Genomic DNA, 15,524 nt, shown 5'->3' with positions numbered 1-15,524 from the left:
GCTAAGCTCGTCACGGTCTTGCATACTTATTTTAGTGCTGGTCATCATTGGCCTGGTTCCATGGTTACGGCATGATTTGCCCAAGGTCAAGATGAGATGCAACCTTCGAGGTCCAGGCGTTCTATTGTCATGAACTTGAAATACTGAAACATTCCCCACAAAGAGTAAAGCGGGCTATCATTGCCTGAGCCGCCTGAAAAGGTTCCCGCCAAAGCCACTCATGCTGGGCGACTGACGGATGACAAGATGAAAAGCCAAGGGGACCAGAAGGCGTCTTCTCAACTATTGCTCTCTTCAGAATGGCCGACATACTGCTTTGTGGTGGTTGTCAAACGACAGACAATAGACAACTGAAAGCATCAATGTCTGTACAAAGAAGTCTGGTTCCGTAATTGGCTTACAGATTTCTACCAGTAGTATTCTTTTAGGTGTCTCTGGGTCGACATGCAATTGTAAACACGTTTGCGACGGCTGCATGAAAATGTCTTGAATGCGGAGAGCAAGTTGAAGCGCCACCGCTTTAGCGAGATGCTAAACTCCATGCTGCCTGTCATTGAGCCACATACTTCACAGCATCTGATTTGAGCTGGAGGCTGCGGGCGCAGTTTTCCCTACTGAAATCCATTTACGGATGCTGAATACTGACTGCGCTGATCACTTTCCAAGGGCCAGGATCATTCAAAATAACCCCGAAGCGATGAACATGCCTTGAAGCACTTTTTGAGATAATTGCTGACCCTGCAAACTTGTTGGCTTCATATACAACCTTGTCGTTAAAATGACGCCAAGTTCCGTAAAGGTTCTAGTCCAAGACACCTGAGCTCTAAACCCTCATATTCTTTCTGGCATTCACGGGCATCCGAGTACCCGCTGATGACCCTATCGACTGCTAAAATGATGTTTCTTGGGTCTTCAAGAAACCATGACAAGCTTGTAATATTCAAAGATAACGACCTGGATAGATTGTTTCAGAATCCGGCGGTGGAGGTGGCGAGCGAAATGGCGTCGAGTATCCTTGAAAACGCCCAGAAACAGGAGAAACAGTCTCCGTAGAGGCAATGACAGAATGGAGCGGAGGCTGTTATAGGATGAGGATGAAGATCGCGGCGGCAACGGGATGAATAATGGGGAAATCCGGATTATAGTTGGTGATATGAAGTTAGAATCAGGTTGCCGCCGAAGTGACATAACCAACAGAAATTCAGCTAAACGCGCTTGTGCACGTGCAGTTTCTGCGGCTACCAAAGGCAAGCGCCATGGTCCAAGCAAGACCCTGAGATCTTTGACACTCTTTGGGAAAGAATGATGGCTATCTTAATGGAAGGTGTGCTATGCTTGCCAAAAACATACTTGCCGCGGCCGGGTACCTCGAGTCTGTGCCCTGACGGCCGCTGAAGCACGGCAACTAAAAAGGTTTCCGTTGAAGCTAATGCCAAGTTCAGTCAGACAAGGAAGAAAAGAGTTACTGTACCTAGGCCAATTACTTTTCAGGTTTAAAGGCCTAGGGTTTGCGGAGTCAAAACCGCTGAGTGTAACTAATAATGTAATGTAACGATATGACGGTTGCGGTCGTTCTCAGCCACCTCCACATTGACCTGGACTCGTCATGGTGAGCTACGGGTTACCTCATCGACTGGAAGGAAAGAAGCTACAGTATTGTAGGAAGGAGGGAAGGGAGGAGCAAAATAAACAACTAGGATCATAATTGACGCAAGAATCTCATCAGCACCATACAGTACAAGGCCTCTGGAGCCAACTATGGGAGAACTGGCTTAATGAACAGCAGTACAGGTTCAACTAACTGCTTTTAGAATATCAATTTTTAGGGCCCCGATACGGATATCAAAATCAGGAACATGCATGTATAGCCGCGGGCAACCGTTGAAACTACTAACTGACACTAAGAACCATCTTAGTACTAAGTAGGTAGTCGCGGTACTTGGGATACCCCACCACCAAATTGGAAGCCATTGGATTCGACGATTAAGTTGTGCAACCTTATCTGGCCCATTATATAATACGGTCCAAAACTTAAGGAGGAAGGTATACACGGCAGTGGTTGTCTGCCGCCTGTGCTGGATGGAGATAACATCTTCTCAACTAACCGAGATTCAACCACTGGCACCTGCGCAAGTGTTTAGGTATCCGCAACTTGCGTTATCACACCCTTTGTCAAAGTCTGCAGATGTATATGGTGCATCGAGCCAAGATGGCTTCGGCTCGCGATGCTCGATCTAGGAATATCAAATTTACTTGGATCTTCTACTCAAGTTGCTAAGCCCAGAGAGACATACCGAGCCCGTTTGATACTCCCATAATCAGGATGGACCGGAATATTCGAGAGTACCTACCATTAGAGGTTCCCGACTAACGTGTCCCGATTGACTTTACAAGCGCCTGCTCAAGATACACCAACTAAATGTGGATGACGGAGTATATCGAAGTGGTTGTTTGCTACAGCCTCTCTGATTTGAATTTTGTCCAAGCCGATGGCCCAGATGGCAAAACATACGGCGCTCCTCCTCGTCTCCGTCTTCTTCGAGTATGAATCTGTTGCTGGACAGCACTCCCCCGTCATGTTGCTGCCTTCTACCGATTAAGTATCATAGGGTGCTTCGACATGAGATAATTCCAGATCCTCTGCTCGCATCGTGACCAAAATCAAGAAACACCCCAAGCTTTGGGCCTGAAGGTTTATGCATGAGATCCATTGGAGGATCTAGTGCCAATACGTGTGCCCTGCAGGTGTTTTATCCCATGAGCGAGAATCAAAAGACAATGAAGCCACGAGAAGGAGCTATGGTTAACATGCGCCATAAACACATGCTATGATCGGACGTAAGCGAGGGCTAGTACACAGGTCTAGCCATTGTATCCTTTTATCGATCGATATTCGCAGTGAAATAAAGTCTAAAAGGCACAAGTAGTGAGTGGCTTGGTCTGTGGTCAAGTTTATCTTCTTCATCAACGGAAAAGCTGAGCCTATTGAAAGATATGTCAAATCCCGTGCTTAATCGCTAGCGGCACCATGTAGACATATACCACTGTTTTGGAGTATTCATCGCGTACCATACTTGATGGCTTTGTGACTTTGCTCTAGATACTTCAGTTGCATGTCCCTGGGTACTGGATCATCGTTGCATGGACCCTTAGAACTTTATGTAAGCCACATCGAGACTTGGCAACGCTGGTATGCGGTTATCTTTGAAACTTTGACCGGAGACATGAGGAATGAAACTACCTGGCTAGGCTATGATCTGAGACCAGTGCTAGGGCGGTTGGTACCGTAAGGCTTAGATGATTGAAAATGGAGTTAAATATGCGACTTCTGTACGAGCGGATCGAGAGCCCAAGTTCAAAGCAGATAATGATGGCGTCTTTCCATATCTTAACAAATGATTGATTTAGTACCTGGGAAGATGGCATATCTCACTGAATCCTGTCAATACGGTCCTAAGATACTTGGAGCGAATCAAGGATCTTGTCCGAAAATGGCTGAGAGAGGTGTTTCTAATGTTGAAGTATATGGATAAGAAGAACAGGGAGTAAGTATACTTCATCTTACGCCAATATTCTCTTGTCGAGTAGATCTTGACTCGATTATGAACGAATTCATGAGCTTGTGTATGAGAAAGGGAACATCATTGCACGAGTTATCAGGTGTTCTCCTCTCAATGAGATGTATGAGGCTGTACCTTGGGCTTTAATCATAATAAGCATCTATGGTGCGATGCTACTAGAATGGCATATCGGATAATGCCCGAAACACGTTTTGGCTGCATGTTTATTAATAAACCTGTAACAATAAGGGTCTTTCTGATGACTTGAAACAAATATTGTGGTCGAATCAGATTTCATCTGATAACGAAACACATTGGCCAGAGCACCATCAACCATAAAATCAGCAGGGGTCAGCCGAAACCACTTCACGCTAGTGGTAGCTTGAAAAGTGGCCTTTGTTGAATGTTCAAGTCAAAGGCCAAAACGGCCACGTATCCTCAGATGCAAAAAGAGGGGCCCTGCGATTAGACCTGGAGAGTGTCGTGCATAAGACCGACAGACCCTGTAAGAACAAGAACCAACCATGCAGTTTTTCGTATCTGTCAAACCGAGTACGAATTAGAGAGGAAGAGAAAAGAGTCCAGAGCGAGGCTGATCTCAGGGGCCCTCATATTATTTTGCTGGCATTGGACATTTGCAATCCAAGCTTGGTGGGGGCTGGATCGACAGTGGTTGAGAGACCGACTGGCTGCATTGGAACTGTACCTGCGTATTGTGGCTGGTTCATGTATAATTCAATCCGTTGTAAAGGGACGATGCTTAATTGAGTTTTGGATTCGTTGTGAACATGTACCAGATAGTAGAGCTATCTCACAACAAATCCAATGGTAGATGTGTCCCGTCTTGCTCCGAGACATGTCGAACTTTACCGCTCCAGCTGTTGAGCCCCTATCAACGTCGAAAAGAACACCTTAAAACTACCGGGGTGACGCTAATCTTGGTGAATCTAGGGGGGTTGTGCTCAGGGCTTCCATCCAATCAGACATTTTCAAGATGGTTTGGACCCCGTTTTTTACACCGCCCCTCCCCTCGAACCTGGGCCAGAGCTCCCTCCCTTTCTGGGCCCTCCAGTTGCCCCACGAAATGCTCGTCCTTCTTAAAAAATAAACCCGCCAACATCAACTTCCTTCCCTCTTCCCTTCATCATCTCATAGCTTTTGGTAGCCATTGGGATCTGTCGTCATCATGGCAGAAAAATCAGGCGTCACCGGCGTCGACTTCGAGTTCGTTAAGACTCCCGCCTATCCCAAGCCTGACTTTGACAAGCTTGAGGAAGTTGGTGTTCCTACTACCAGGGTAAGTCACGATATCATGCATGATTGCTGTCCTTTTGGAAAAGTCAATTCTAACAGACATCTTCACAGTACCCTGCCATCAAGAACGCTCCTCTTCCCGCCGATGGCTCTGGTGCCGACACCTTCAACAACTATGTCCTCATCTCCATCTTGACCATCGTTCCCTGGTGGCTCAGCTGGAAGCTTGGTGGTGGCTTCAAGACTACCCTCTTCTTCGCTATCATTATCGATCTTCCTATGCTCGCTGCCTGGTGGTTGGTCATCTCTTCCATCAGCCCTCGCAAGAATGAGAAGGTTCGCCTTCCCAACCGTGGTGTCGAGCACTACCTCGAGTTCAAGAAGGACGCCGACCGTCTTAAGTACCGTGGCACCAACAAGATCCCCATGGAGACTTTCTACGAAATGTACTTTGATGGCGACGTTGAGTTCAAGGGTGACTGCCTTGAGGTTATGGAGCAGCGTCATGACTGGGTCAGCTTCCGCTTCACCATTGGCCTCATCAAGTTCTTCCTGTTTGGCATGATGCCCGAGGTTATCATGCACACTCGTTCTCAGGGTATGTGTTTTATTTATTTTTACCACAAGTTGGAAATCGACTAACGTTTGCCAGACGAGGAGCAGGTCCGTGACCACTACGACCGTGGTGATGATTTCTACGGCTGGTTCCTTGGTCCCCGCATGATTTACACTTCTGGTATCATCTCCGACATCAACCGCGAGGAGTCTCTTGAGGAACTCCAGGACAACAAGCTCACCGTTGTCTGTGAGAAGATCGGTCTTACCAAGGGCGACACTATGCTCGACATCGGCTGTGGTTGGGGTACTCTTGCTCGCTTCGCCAGTGAGCAGTATGGTGCCAGGGTCACTGGTGTTACTCTCGGCCGCAACCAGACCGCCTGGGGCAACAGCAGCATGCGCAAGGCTGGAATTCCTGAGGAGCAGAGCAAGATTGTTTGCAAGGACTACCGTGATATCCCCGTTCCCGAGGGTGGTTACAAGAAGATCACCAGTCTCGAAATGTCTGAGCACGTTGGTATTCGTCACTTCTCTAGCTTCCTTAAGCAGGTTCACGACATGCTTGACGATGATGGTGTCTTCTTCCTCCAATACGCCGGTATCCGCAAGGCTTGGCAATACGAGGATCTCACTTGGGGTCTCTTCATGAACAAGTACATCTTCCCTGGCGCTGACGCTTCTACTCCTCTTGGCTGGGTTGTCGACAAGCTTGAGGGTACCGGTTTCGAGATCAAGCACATTGATACTATCGGTGTTCACTACTCTGCTACCCTCTGGAGATGGTACCGCAACTGGATGTCCAACAAGGACAAGGTCGAGGCCAAGTACGGCAAGCGATGGTTCCGTATCTGGGAGTTCTTCCTTGCCTACTCCACCATCATCTCCCGCCAGGGCAGTGCTACTTGCTTCCAGATCACTCTCGTCAAGAACATCAACTCTACCCACCGTATTGATGGTGTCGAGACCCAATTTGCCATTCACGGCGCTCTCGACAACTGCCGTGCTGACCTTCAGTCCTGGGCCTCCAGGAACAACGTCAAGACTCCCTCCGAGTTGCTGTAAAAATGTGGTCGAGAGTCTGGCACGAACTGGAAAATATCTGAGTCGGCTCAGAAAAAGTACAGTGTCAAAAGGATGCCTCAAGAAGAGGCCAATTTAGTGATCAATCTATCACACCATCGATAGTCAAGTTCATAATGAGAACTTGATCCATCTCCGGCATATTTAACCCGAAATGCGCCCCCTTCACCATTTTATCCATCTGGAAAAGGCTGGCCTAGACGCAACGGGCAAGTTTCATGTTTCATGATAGATGTGTAACGGTAGCCTTCTGGGCAAATAAACGGGCATAGAATATTGGAAATATGCTCAAAAAGGAAAGAGGATAAATTGAAAAGTTTGTTCGTTGCTTGATCGTGTCATGATGATTGATGTTATGAAATGTGAAATGTGAAATCGTTAGTGGGTCATGACAAGTTAGATGGTTTATCATGACAACTGCAGCCAGGACTCGTGACTTGTAAATGAATTCCAATGTCGACCAGCCACCATCAATCCAGCCCATTTCCTACCATTATTCCAATTGAACTACAACGATCTTTGTAAGACGAAATACTGAACCAACAGATGGAGTCCGATCTGATGGATTTACTAGGTACTGTACTTTGTGTGTCATGAGCTTCTGCGTCAGCTACGATTGGTAGGCCTGACTTAATTTCTCCACTTCAATAATTCGTCGTAACTTGAACCCGTGCAAGTCTCATAAAACACGGCCAAGCAGATTAAGAGCATATACAACATCTCTTTATCGCGACTTCAATTCCTTGAACTTCGCAATGAAACATATATCATTATTCAACCGCCAGTGCGGCTTCCGTCTACTGAGAGGATACAGCACGAAATCACCCTCATCCATCATCTCAGCTCTCAAAGCTCATCCTCCCAAGATAATACCAGACTACCTAACACCCATGCCGTCACATCTTCTTACTACTACCATTGATGACCTCCTCTACCCTTCTCCCACAACACCAACGATATCCTCCCCTCCCAAGGCTCTGCCTCAAGGACACCACCTTGTCTACTTCCCTATCCAACTGCCTCCCTCGCGGCTAATTCCTGATGGCGCGGATCCTGATCACTCGCCTGGATCACCGTATGTGCGGCGCGTGTGGGCGGGTGGTGAAGTTACATTTAGAGGTGAGGAGATGAAGCTTGACGCTAGACCGGTGGTCTGTAGAGAGAAAATCGAGGATGTTAGTTTGAGAGGCAGGGAGGGAGAGGAGAAGGTATTTGTTGATATATGGAGGAAGTACGGGACTGGTCATGAGGTTGAGGGGCGAGAAGAGTGGGATATTGAGGAAAGACGGACTTTGGTGTTTATGAGGGAAGAAAAAGAATCTGCTTCATCACATGCACGACTTCTTAAGTGTAAGCTTCGCTGTTGTATTGTCCAAAAGCATCGTTACTAATATTCTACTCAGATCCTCACCCACCAACTTACTCCATCTCACTCACCCCATCACCGATACACCTATTCCACTTCTCAGCGCTATCTTTCAATGCCCACTTCATCCACTTCGACCCTCAATTTGCGCGAGAAGTAGATGGCCACCGAGCACTTCTCGTCCATGGCCCTTTCACTCTTGCTCTAATGCTCCGCGTTCTCAGCGACCAAATCGGTTCGCATGCATATGTTCATAAGTTTAGCTACAGAAACTATGCGCCGCTCTATGTTAACGAAAGCTTGAGTATCAACGTTCGAAGAGTCTCGAAAGATGAAGGCGTCGACGGACGATGGGATGTTTGGATTGAGGGGCCAGAAGGAGGAATGGCTGTCAAAGGAACAGCGGATATCGTCAACAAATAAGATAATTCTAAGTTCGTTATATTATAGGCGGTTGTATGCTAGATAAAGACCAATGTGCTATGATGAAACTCGAGCCAAAAAAGGACCCGGACAAAACGCCTCAGTATGACAACGTTATATCTCCAATGCCAAAGAATCTCTCTTCCTTCTCCACATGAATATGAGCAATGGCGCCAATAAAATGAGGTAAGACAAAGATGTATACCTGACACACACGACAATCCCCCCAATCACCCAATCTAATCAGCCCATCCAAACACCTCACCAAGCGACATAGTGTTGCTTCGCATACCCGTCATTGTCACCAGAATGATGACCAGGTCAAGTACAAGAAGAACAGTGCTGGACAGCATGAAGCGAGGGCTGAAGACGCGGTAAAGCATCAGGTGGCGGCGAAGCCAACCAGCCCAGCTCATAGTGGCCAGGGCTTCAACTGCATAGTAAATGACAAAGACGCCAATGCTGCGGGTGGTTGTCTCCAAGACACCCTTCTGCTTGGGACCGACCTTCCACAGGGCCAAAAGAGGCACGGACGCAGCAGCGATAATCTGACCAGCGAAGCTGTTGAGAATAACCACGATAGGCGTCCAAGGGTAGCGGATGGTGAAGAGAGGAATGAAAGCGCTGTCCCACTGGATGCTGGACAGAACAGCCTGGTGGCCAGTCTTGAAGTAGTAAAAGTTTCCAAGAATGGCAAGCATGACAGGACCAATAGGGCTTGTCTTGAGCTCGTTGAGATCCAAGACTTCAGCCAGCGTGAGGATCTGCCAAAACATAAGAGCAAGGGCACCTCCTCCCATAGGCTTCGAGAGGAGGAAACAGGCCAAAAGGATATTAAGAGGCAGCAGTAGGTAGCGAGCACCGATAGCGTTACCATATCCAATAATAGTGACAACAGGTCGCCCGGCGGCTCCGGCAGATTGAAGAATGGACACGCAAGGAGGCGCCCAGACAAACACAGTGCTTCCAGCAACAAAAGCCAGAGCAAGGACGATTTGGGCCAGATAAACACCGATAGTCTTGGGGATTCCCTCGGCGAGCCGTCCTTCTAGCCAGCCACCGTTGTCAGCAGCGTCAATAACCCAGTACAGAGCAGAGAGGAAGAGGCCACCGCGAACAGCCCAACCGATCCATGTGGGAGCAAGACCCTCGTAAGATCTGCTTGTGACGAGGAAAGACTTGATGATAGCGGGGAGAACAAGACAGACAGCAAAAGGGATCAGTAGCTGCCATGCCGCAGAGGTTGATGAAGTCGAAGAAGCGTAGTAGGTGGAGGTGCAGTAGGGCATCTGCTCTTCGCGGCAAAGCTTCGAGTAGGAAGCGATGCGGCCAAGGACGATGAAGGCAACGGAGTGGTAGATACCTAGGTATCTTTCACGTCGAGATTCGATTCGGAAAGCAGAGACGGCACTAGCGATACCGAAAGTGGTAATAAAGAATAGCAGAATCGAATCTTCCCAAATAGTGTACGAGTTAGAAGCGAAGCCAATGGACTGGCTTACGGTGAAGATTACCGCCATCCATCCCCAGAAAGATGATGGGAAGATGTTAAGGATAGTCTTGCCCATATCATGGAGAGATGAGCTGAGACCAGCCATGAAAAGGACGGCGACGAGCGCAACAAGGCCCTCGATAGGGTGCTGGCGATACACACCAACGGCACCAAGAACAGTGACAGTGAACAATATTTTGGGGTCCCAGAGACCCTTGAGGATGCTCTTATGGAAGTTATCCTCGACCTCTGGCTCGTTTTCCTTGTAGGACAAGAGTTCCAACTTCTTCTCGGCATAATCGAGTTCGGCGTCATTCATAATGACGTATTCATCCTCTTCTTCACGAGAGGAGTACATCATGAGCAGGATCAGACCGAAGCCAAAGACGACGATGCCCATGATCATACGGGGAACGTCGAAGCGGGCCCAAAGATCCTTGCAGACGGATAAGGTAGTCTCCTGGAACTTGGAGAAGGCGGCATAAGCATCACGATCATTCTTGGCGATAGCAAGAGCAGCCTCCCAAAGAGCAGCGGGAGATCCAACTCCCTCGCCCTGGACAAGACCGCGAGCCTTGTGGTAAGCTGCCTGGTATTTCTCAATACCGGCTGCGGCAACGCGCGAGACAGCAGCGAGGTTGCGCCAGTCATTGCCCTTAACACCAGCAAATGCCTCCTCAATGGGTCCTCCCAAGTTGTTGAATGGGATTGGGATGCCCAGAAGCAGGGCAAGGGTAGGAACAAGATCGATCTGGTTCACGGGTCGGATCTTGGCATTGGCTGGGGGAGCGGCAAATTCGGGAGAAGTGCGACCGAAGAAGGGCTTCTTGGAGTACATCCAGAGAGCAGCCTCAACCTCGTCGTCGCTCTCGCCGCCGTGGTCTCCCTTACTGTCCATACCGTGATCTCCCATAACTACCAGAAGAGTCTTGTCATCGATGTTCTCGACCATCTTGCGAATAAAGTCGTTCATCTGGCGAAGCTTTGCGCCCATAGCAGGATGATCGGGACCATATCGATGGCCAGCATGATCAACACCAAGACAGTGTCCAATAAGAAGATCCCAATCGCCCTTTCGCTCCGGCTTCAACAATGGGAAGATGTTGTCAATTACACCATTGTCAACAGTGTGGAGATCCCAAACATTGAAGCTATCGTAAGCCTTGCTGATGTTGGGCTCAAAGTAACCCGGGAAGAGAGACCACCAGGTATCATCGCCAAGATGAGCAATCTTCTTGTTAGCGTCCTTTAACTGCATCAACAAGTTATCCTCATCGATAGCGGAACCACCGAAGCTGCTTCCAACATCGATAAAAGTCGGCAGCGTTCCCGTAGTAAGACCCTTGAGTCTCTGCATCGTGGCAGTGGGTGGATCAGCGATGAATGGGCGGAGGAAGGCATTCTGAGGGGACTTGACAGCCGACTCGTAGAGGTAGGGGAAAGCATTGTGGAAATGCTGAGCCTGCGCCGGATCCTCGGGAACGGTAAAGTCGTAGCGAAGCGCGTCAATTAGAACAACAACGGCTCGGTCAAACGATTTCGGATGCCAGCAACCGCGATCGACATTTAACAAGCCCTTGGTGTTCTCAATTGGAGGCAGAGTACAGTTCGACTTGTCCTCCAGTACAAGCCGTGTGAGCAGAAAGCCACCTGTAAAGAGCCAGATTCCGAGCGCGTGGATAGCGAGCACGACAACCCAGAAACCAGTAGCCCATCGCCAACGCTTCTCGTACGTCTTTTGTCTTCTCTGATCGAGCGCCTCGCGTCGTTGCTCTAAAACCTCGACGTTCTCATCGGCGGGAGGGAGTCCGAACTTCGCATTGGCGGTCTGCTGATCAGCGCGAGCGCGTTCCGCTTTAGCCCATTGCTCCGCGATCTTTTGATGCTCAGTTTGTGGAGTTTGTTGCTGAGCCTTGGGCTTGGCTTTTGGCTTGGGTGCCATGTTGATCGATGGGTATGGTTACTCGTCGAGTCAGATCGTGATCGCTAGCAGTAGGATTGAAGCCTATTGATGGGCCATTGGTTTACCCAGATGTCTGAAACTGATTATACAAAGGAAGGGAATTGGAAAGAAAGGAAGAAAAGATTAAATGTTGATAGTGAGTGGCCTCTGCTGAGGGACATGAATGTTTGTTAGAACAGCTGTCGACCCTGGTGGATTACGTAGTGGAGCTTCGCATGGAGTAAAGTGGAGTTGTTAGAATTGGACATTTTGAAGGGAGCTTTTATTAATATCTATCTAGGCCAATAAGCCAACAACCTTAGGTCACTCACTACTTTAAGGAGATTTCAATACAATCACATACCGTATATAAGCATTCAATATATGAGAGAAACGCAGTTCAGAATTCATTATCGTCAATCCTATGTGGATCCCTCCATACTCTAATACTAAGAAATTTCCATACCATATACTATTTACTGTGCCATTCTCAAATCAATCAATCAGTTCGTTCGTTCGTTCATCAACATCAGTATCATCCTCAACAAGTCTATCTGCAAACAAGCATTGAAATCGACGTGACACGACGTGGCGTTACTAAATTTGCAAAGTTCCCTCCAGAACGCCGTCCATGCTAGGATTCTATCCCACGATGCATCGCTTTTCCCCTTTATGAGTTGTCTACCTGCCAACATAGCATTGACGGGTGACCAACTCCTCAAACTCTCCCACCTTAATCGAACATGTCGGCGTTGGTGGTAGGCGCATCTGCAGTCTGTCCGCTGGCACGCCTCCTCTCAAGTCGTCGTCGATTTCGTCGGTTTTCCGCGGCAGCAGATCCCTCGGCGGCTGGTCCTCCAATGGCGGGTCCAGGAGGCTGGGTATTCACAGAGGGAGTGATGCCACTCCAGGTACCGTGACTCTCTGCTAAGCTGGATACGGTCTGATTAAACTGTGAGTTGCCTATTGATGGCGCCTGTTGTCCAGAATAATACGCCGAGTCTTTGCCTCGTCGCTTCTGCTTCGCAAAGGTGGGGTTAGGAGGGGCCAGGGAAGCTATATCGTCATTCTCTTCGGCCCTTGACTCGGCTCGCTTGTGACTGGAGTCTCGTCGATACCGGCGGCGGCCTTGTGTGGGAGATTCTAGTCCGGAAATGCTACTGGCGGAGTCTCTTCGGCCGCGGGCTGCCTTCGCTTCTTCCTCCGTAAGTCGTCGAAGGGTTACGTTCCTGTCCTTGTCGTCATGGACCTTCATCTTTACACTAACACTGGCGGGTGACGCATATCGGTCATAATGGGAGTCGTCGTCTCTTCCTTGGCGAGATCGCTGGGCTCGAGATCCGGGAGATAAACCTGAGGCAGTTGTTTCAGTATGGGCTATTGGTGCTAAGATGCCGCGAGGATCGGGGGGCATCGCGGGCATCGAGACATGCTCACTATTGCGTCTTGAGTGGTTTCCTGCGCGTCCGACTGGTATGACAGTTGAATCCTTTTCAGTAGGGTCAACATAGTTGCCTCGAGTAGGTCGGGGCTCTATGGTTGATTCGGACATCTCGGTAGACAAAACCGTTTCAGTGGGAGGGTAACCTGTTTGTCGACGTTGGATAGGACGACGATCATCTCGTCGGCCGGGAGAGTCGTAGGGGTCCGCTGTAAACCTGGAAAGTGAGGTGCCGGATCTGAGGTCCTCTTCATCACGCAGGCGCTGTTCTTCCTTGGCCGCTTTCCTATCTGCCATCTTCTTTGTGAACCATCCGAAACCAAGACCTCCCAACAATCCTTTAGCAAAGCCACCGCCAGACTTCTCAGGCTGCGGGCGTCGAGATGGACTGACATAAGATGAATAATCCGACTCTTCGAACACACTGCGGCGAGAGTTTGGCGGGTATCGCTTGCTTCGGGGGTTGACAGATGGCGGAGGTGAGCTCAGCGCAGTTTCGGTACCATCAGCAGCGCTTCTCATCTGTGACATTACAGGTGGTGGTCCGCGGGCATCTGTGTCTCTTCTACGGTCAGGCGTGGTGCTGGTGGTGATGTCAGTTCTAGTAACATCGCTCATGCTTGGAGCGCTGCGGGTTGCACGGTGGCGTCTCGGGGTTTCAGTCGACACAGCAGAATATTCTGAATAGTCTTCATCCTGCGGCCGGTTCTTCTTGGCAAAAAGCTTTCCTAGTCCTAGGATGCCCAAGACCTTTGCGAAACCGCCACCTCCGCCCTCTGCGTTGTCTTTTCTGGTAACGTCAGAGTACTTTTCACCAGTATATCCGGTAAGGTAACTGGCTGAGCCATTCCTGGAAGCAACGACTTCTGGTCTCTGGCTGCGATCGAGCGAAGGAGATCGACTGCGAACTCGACTCCCGTTGTCTAGATTTCGGTTCTTGTCTCGCCCTCGTACCAGGGCAGCCAATCCACCGAGAGCGGCAAGAGGGCCTAGCCACTTCATCTTGTTCTTGGGAGGCTCCGACTTGTATTCTGAGAATAACTCAGATTCAGTCAATCGAGTACGAGTATCCTCCGTTGGCGCCAACTCTGACCGCATCTCTGAACGGACTTCTGATCGAGCTCCATCCATATAGTAGTCTCGCTGGTTGATAGATCGCCAGCTCAAGATGAAATACAAAATAACCAGGATGAACATCCAAACAGCGTAGAGGATAAACAAATAGAGCGGCGATCCATACAATGTAAGGCCAAGGGGGATTTGAGCAATACCCAGGAGAGCAATTGAGCGACCCATCCATTGGTGAACCATGATACGCAAAGAACGAGCTTTGGTTATCCTGCGAACGATCCAACCACCGAATACCTGGAGCAGGAAGAGAGTAAAAATGGCCACACCAATTCCATGATGCGGATTAGTTAGGCTCCTTTGCGGACCGACTGCGAAGTACCCCAGAATGAAAACAGGCACCAGGAGCAAGACAGAGAAGACGTTCAACTGGGCGTGATACTTAATGGCCCAGCCAGGACGTCGCGAATAGAATCTCGCAGTCATGACAGAGAAAGGGATAAGGAAAAGGAAGACAATGACAGCCAGAAGACCGTGTGCCAATATAAGGCCTTGATATTGAGTAAGAGTCGAGAATCTGTTTCCCATGCCTGTGACTCCATGTTAGTCGGACCTTGGTGTAAATCAAGAACTGGGTTCCATACCATTGTAGCGGGTGGTCTCGAAGTTGGTACCCTGCAAATTGGGCAATAGGAAAGTGTTCTTCTCGAAATCCCATGTTCCATCTCCCACGACTTGAGAATTTGAGTCATAGCTCACTGCACCAGGTGCAGAGAATTGATCTGCTGCCGGCGCCATGATGGCGACGACAAGAAGTAAGGTTCTGTTTCAGACTGGGTCGGTATGTTTCGTGCGATCAAATAGACGGGAGTTTCGGATCTTGGTAGCGTCGTTGTATGTCTCGAGATCGGAATGCGGAAAGATGCGTGGCTATCGTGAATGTTTTCGCAAAGTCGAGAAGCGGATGATGGATGTGTGGATGTCTTAGGCGAAGAAGCCTGGCAGAAACATCTTGCTCGCACTATTTCGTAGTCGTTAAATCGTAAAGCTGAGCAAAAAAGGGAAAAGGGACAAAAATGGCTAGAGTCTCTGAAGTTCTTTGTGAAAAGAAGCTACAGAGTATGACTACTAGACTATGGGATAGAAGATGGAGACGCAATGGATGGAAGCCAAGCTTGAAGAACTGAACTGGAACTGGACTTGGACTTGGGAGACGGTTCCCGTCACCGTTGGTTGCTAGGCATGGTTGGTGGGGAAACCGCGGGTCCAGGGACTAGCCAGCGCATCCATCATACGCCGTAGCGTAGCGTACAGCGGTCCAGTGACTGGACTTGACTGGA

At 49.1% G+C, this 15,524-nt stretch overlaps 4 protein-coding genes across 4 annotated transcripts; 2 read left to right on the top strand and 2 right to left on the bottom strand.

Annotated features, from left to right (window-relative positions):
* Positions 1-4,746: 4,746 nt before the first annotated feature.
* On the top strand, positions 4,747-6,434 carry FIESC28_09632 (uncharacterized protein; the record flags this gene model as incomplete). Its single annotated transcript, XM_031163768.1, has 3 exons — positions 4,747-4,857; positions 4,926-5,412; positions 5,467-6,434. The coding sequence occupies 3 exons, from the start codon at positions 4,747-4,749 to the stop codon at positions 6,432-6,434; spliced, it is 1,566 nt and encodes a 521-aa protein (XP_031012158.1).
* Positions 6,435-7,342: 908 nt separating this feature from the next.
* On the top strand, positions 7,343-8,241 carry FIESC28_09631 (uncharacterized protein; the record flags this gene model as incomplete). Its single annotated transcript, XM_031163767.1, has 2 exons — positions 7,343-7,802; positions 7,856-8,241. The coding sequence occupies 2 exons, from the start codon at positions 7,343-7,345 to the stop codon at positions 8,239-8,241; spliced, it is 846 nt and encodes a 281-aa protein (XP_031012157.1).
* Positions 8,242-8,480: 239 nt separating this feature from the next.
* FIESC28_09630 (uncharacterized protein) lies at positions 8,481-11,675 on the bottom strand (the record flags this gene model as incomplete). Its single annotated transcript, XM_031163766.1, has 1 exon — positions 8,481-11,675. One exon carries the CDS (start codon positions 11,673-11,675, stop codon positions 8,481-8,483), a length of 3,195 nt encoding a protein of 1,064 aa, XP_031012156.1.
* Positions 11,676-12,408: 733 nt separating this feature from the next.
* FIESC28_09629 (uncharacterized protein) lies at positions 12,409-14,982 on the bottom strand (the record flags this gene model as incomplete). The annotated part of the gene is made up of 2 exons (XM_031163765.1): positions 12,409-14,774; positions 14,829-14,982. 2 exons carry the CDS (start codon positions 14,980-14,982, stop codon positions 12,409-12,411), a joined length of 2,520 nt encoding a protein of 839 aa, XP_031012155.1.
* Between the last annotated feature and the right edge of the window lie 542 nt (positions 14,983-15,524).

Source organism: Fusarium coffeatum (genome assembly GCF_003316985.1).
Source record: "Fusarium coffeatum strain FIESC_28 chromosome Unknown BRIP53273_contig_254, whole genome shotgun sequence".
Lineage (NCBI taxonomy): Eukaryota > Fungi > Ascomycota > Sordariomycetes > Hypocreales > Nectriaceae > Fusarium > Fusarium coffeatum.
This window is presented reverse-complemented; position numbering and strand designations above follow the sequence as displayed.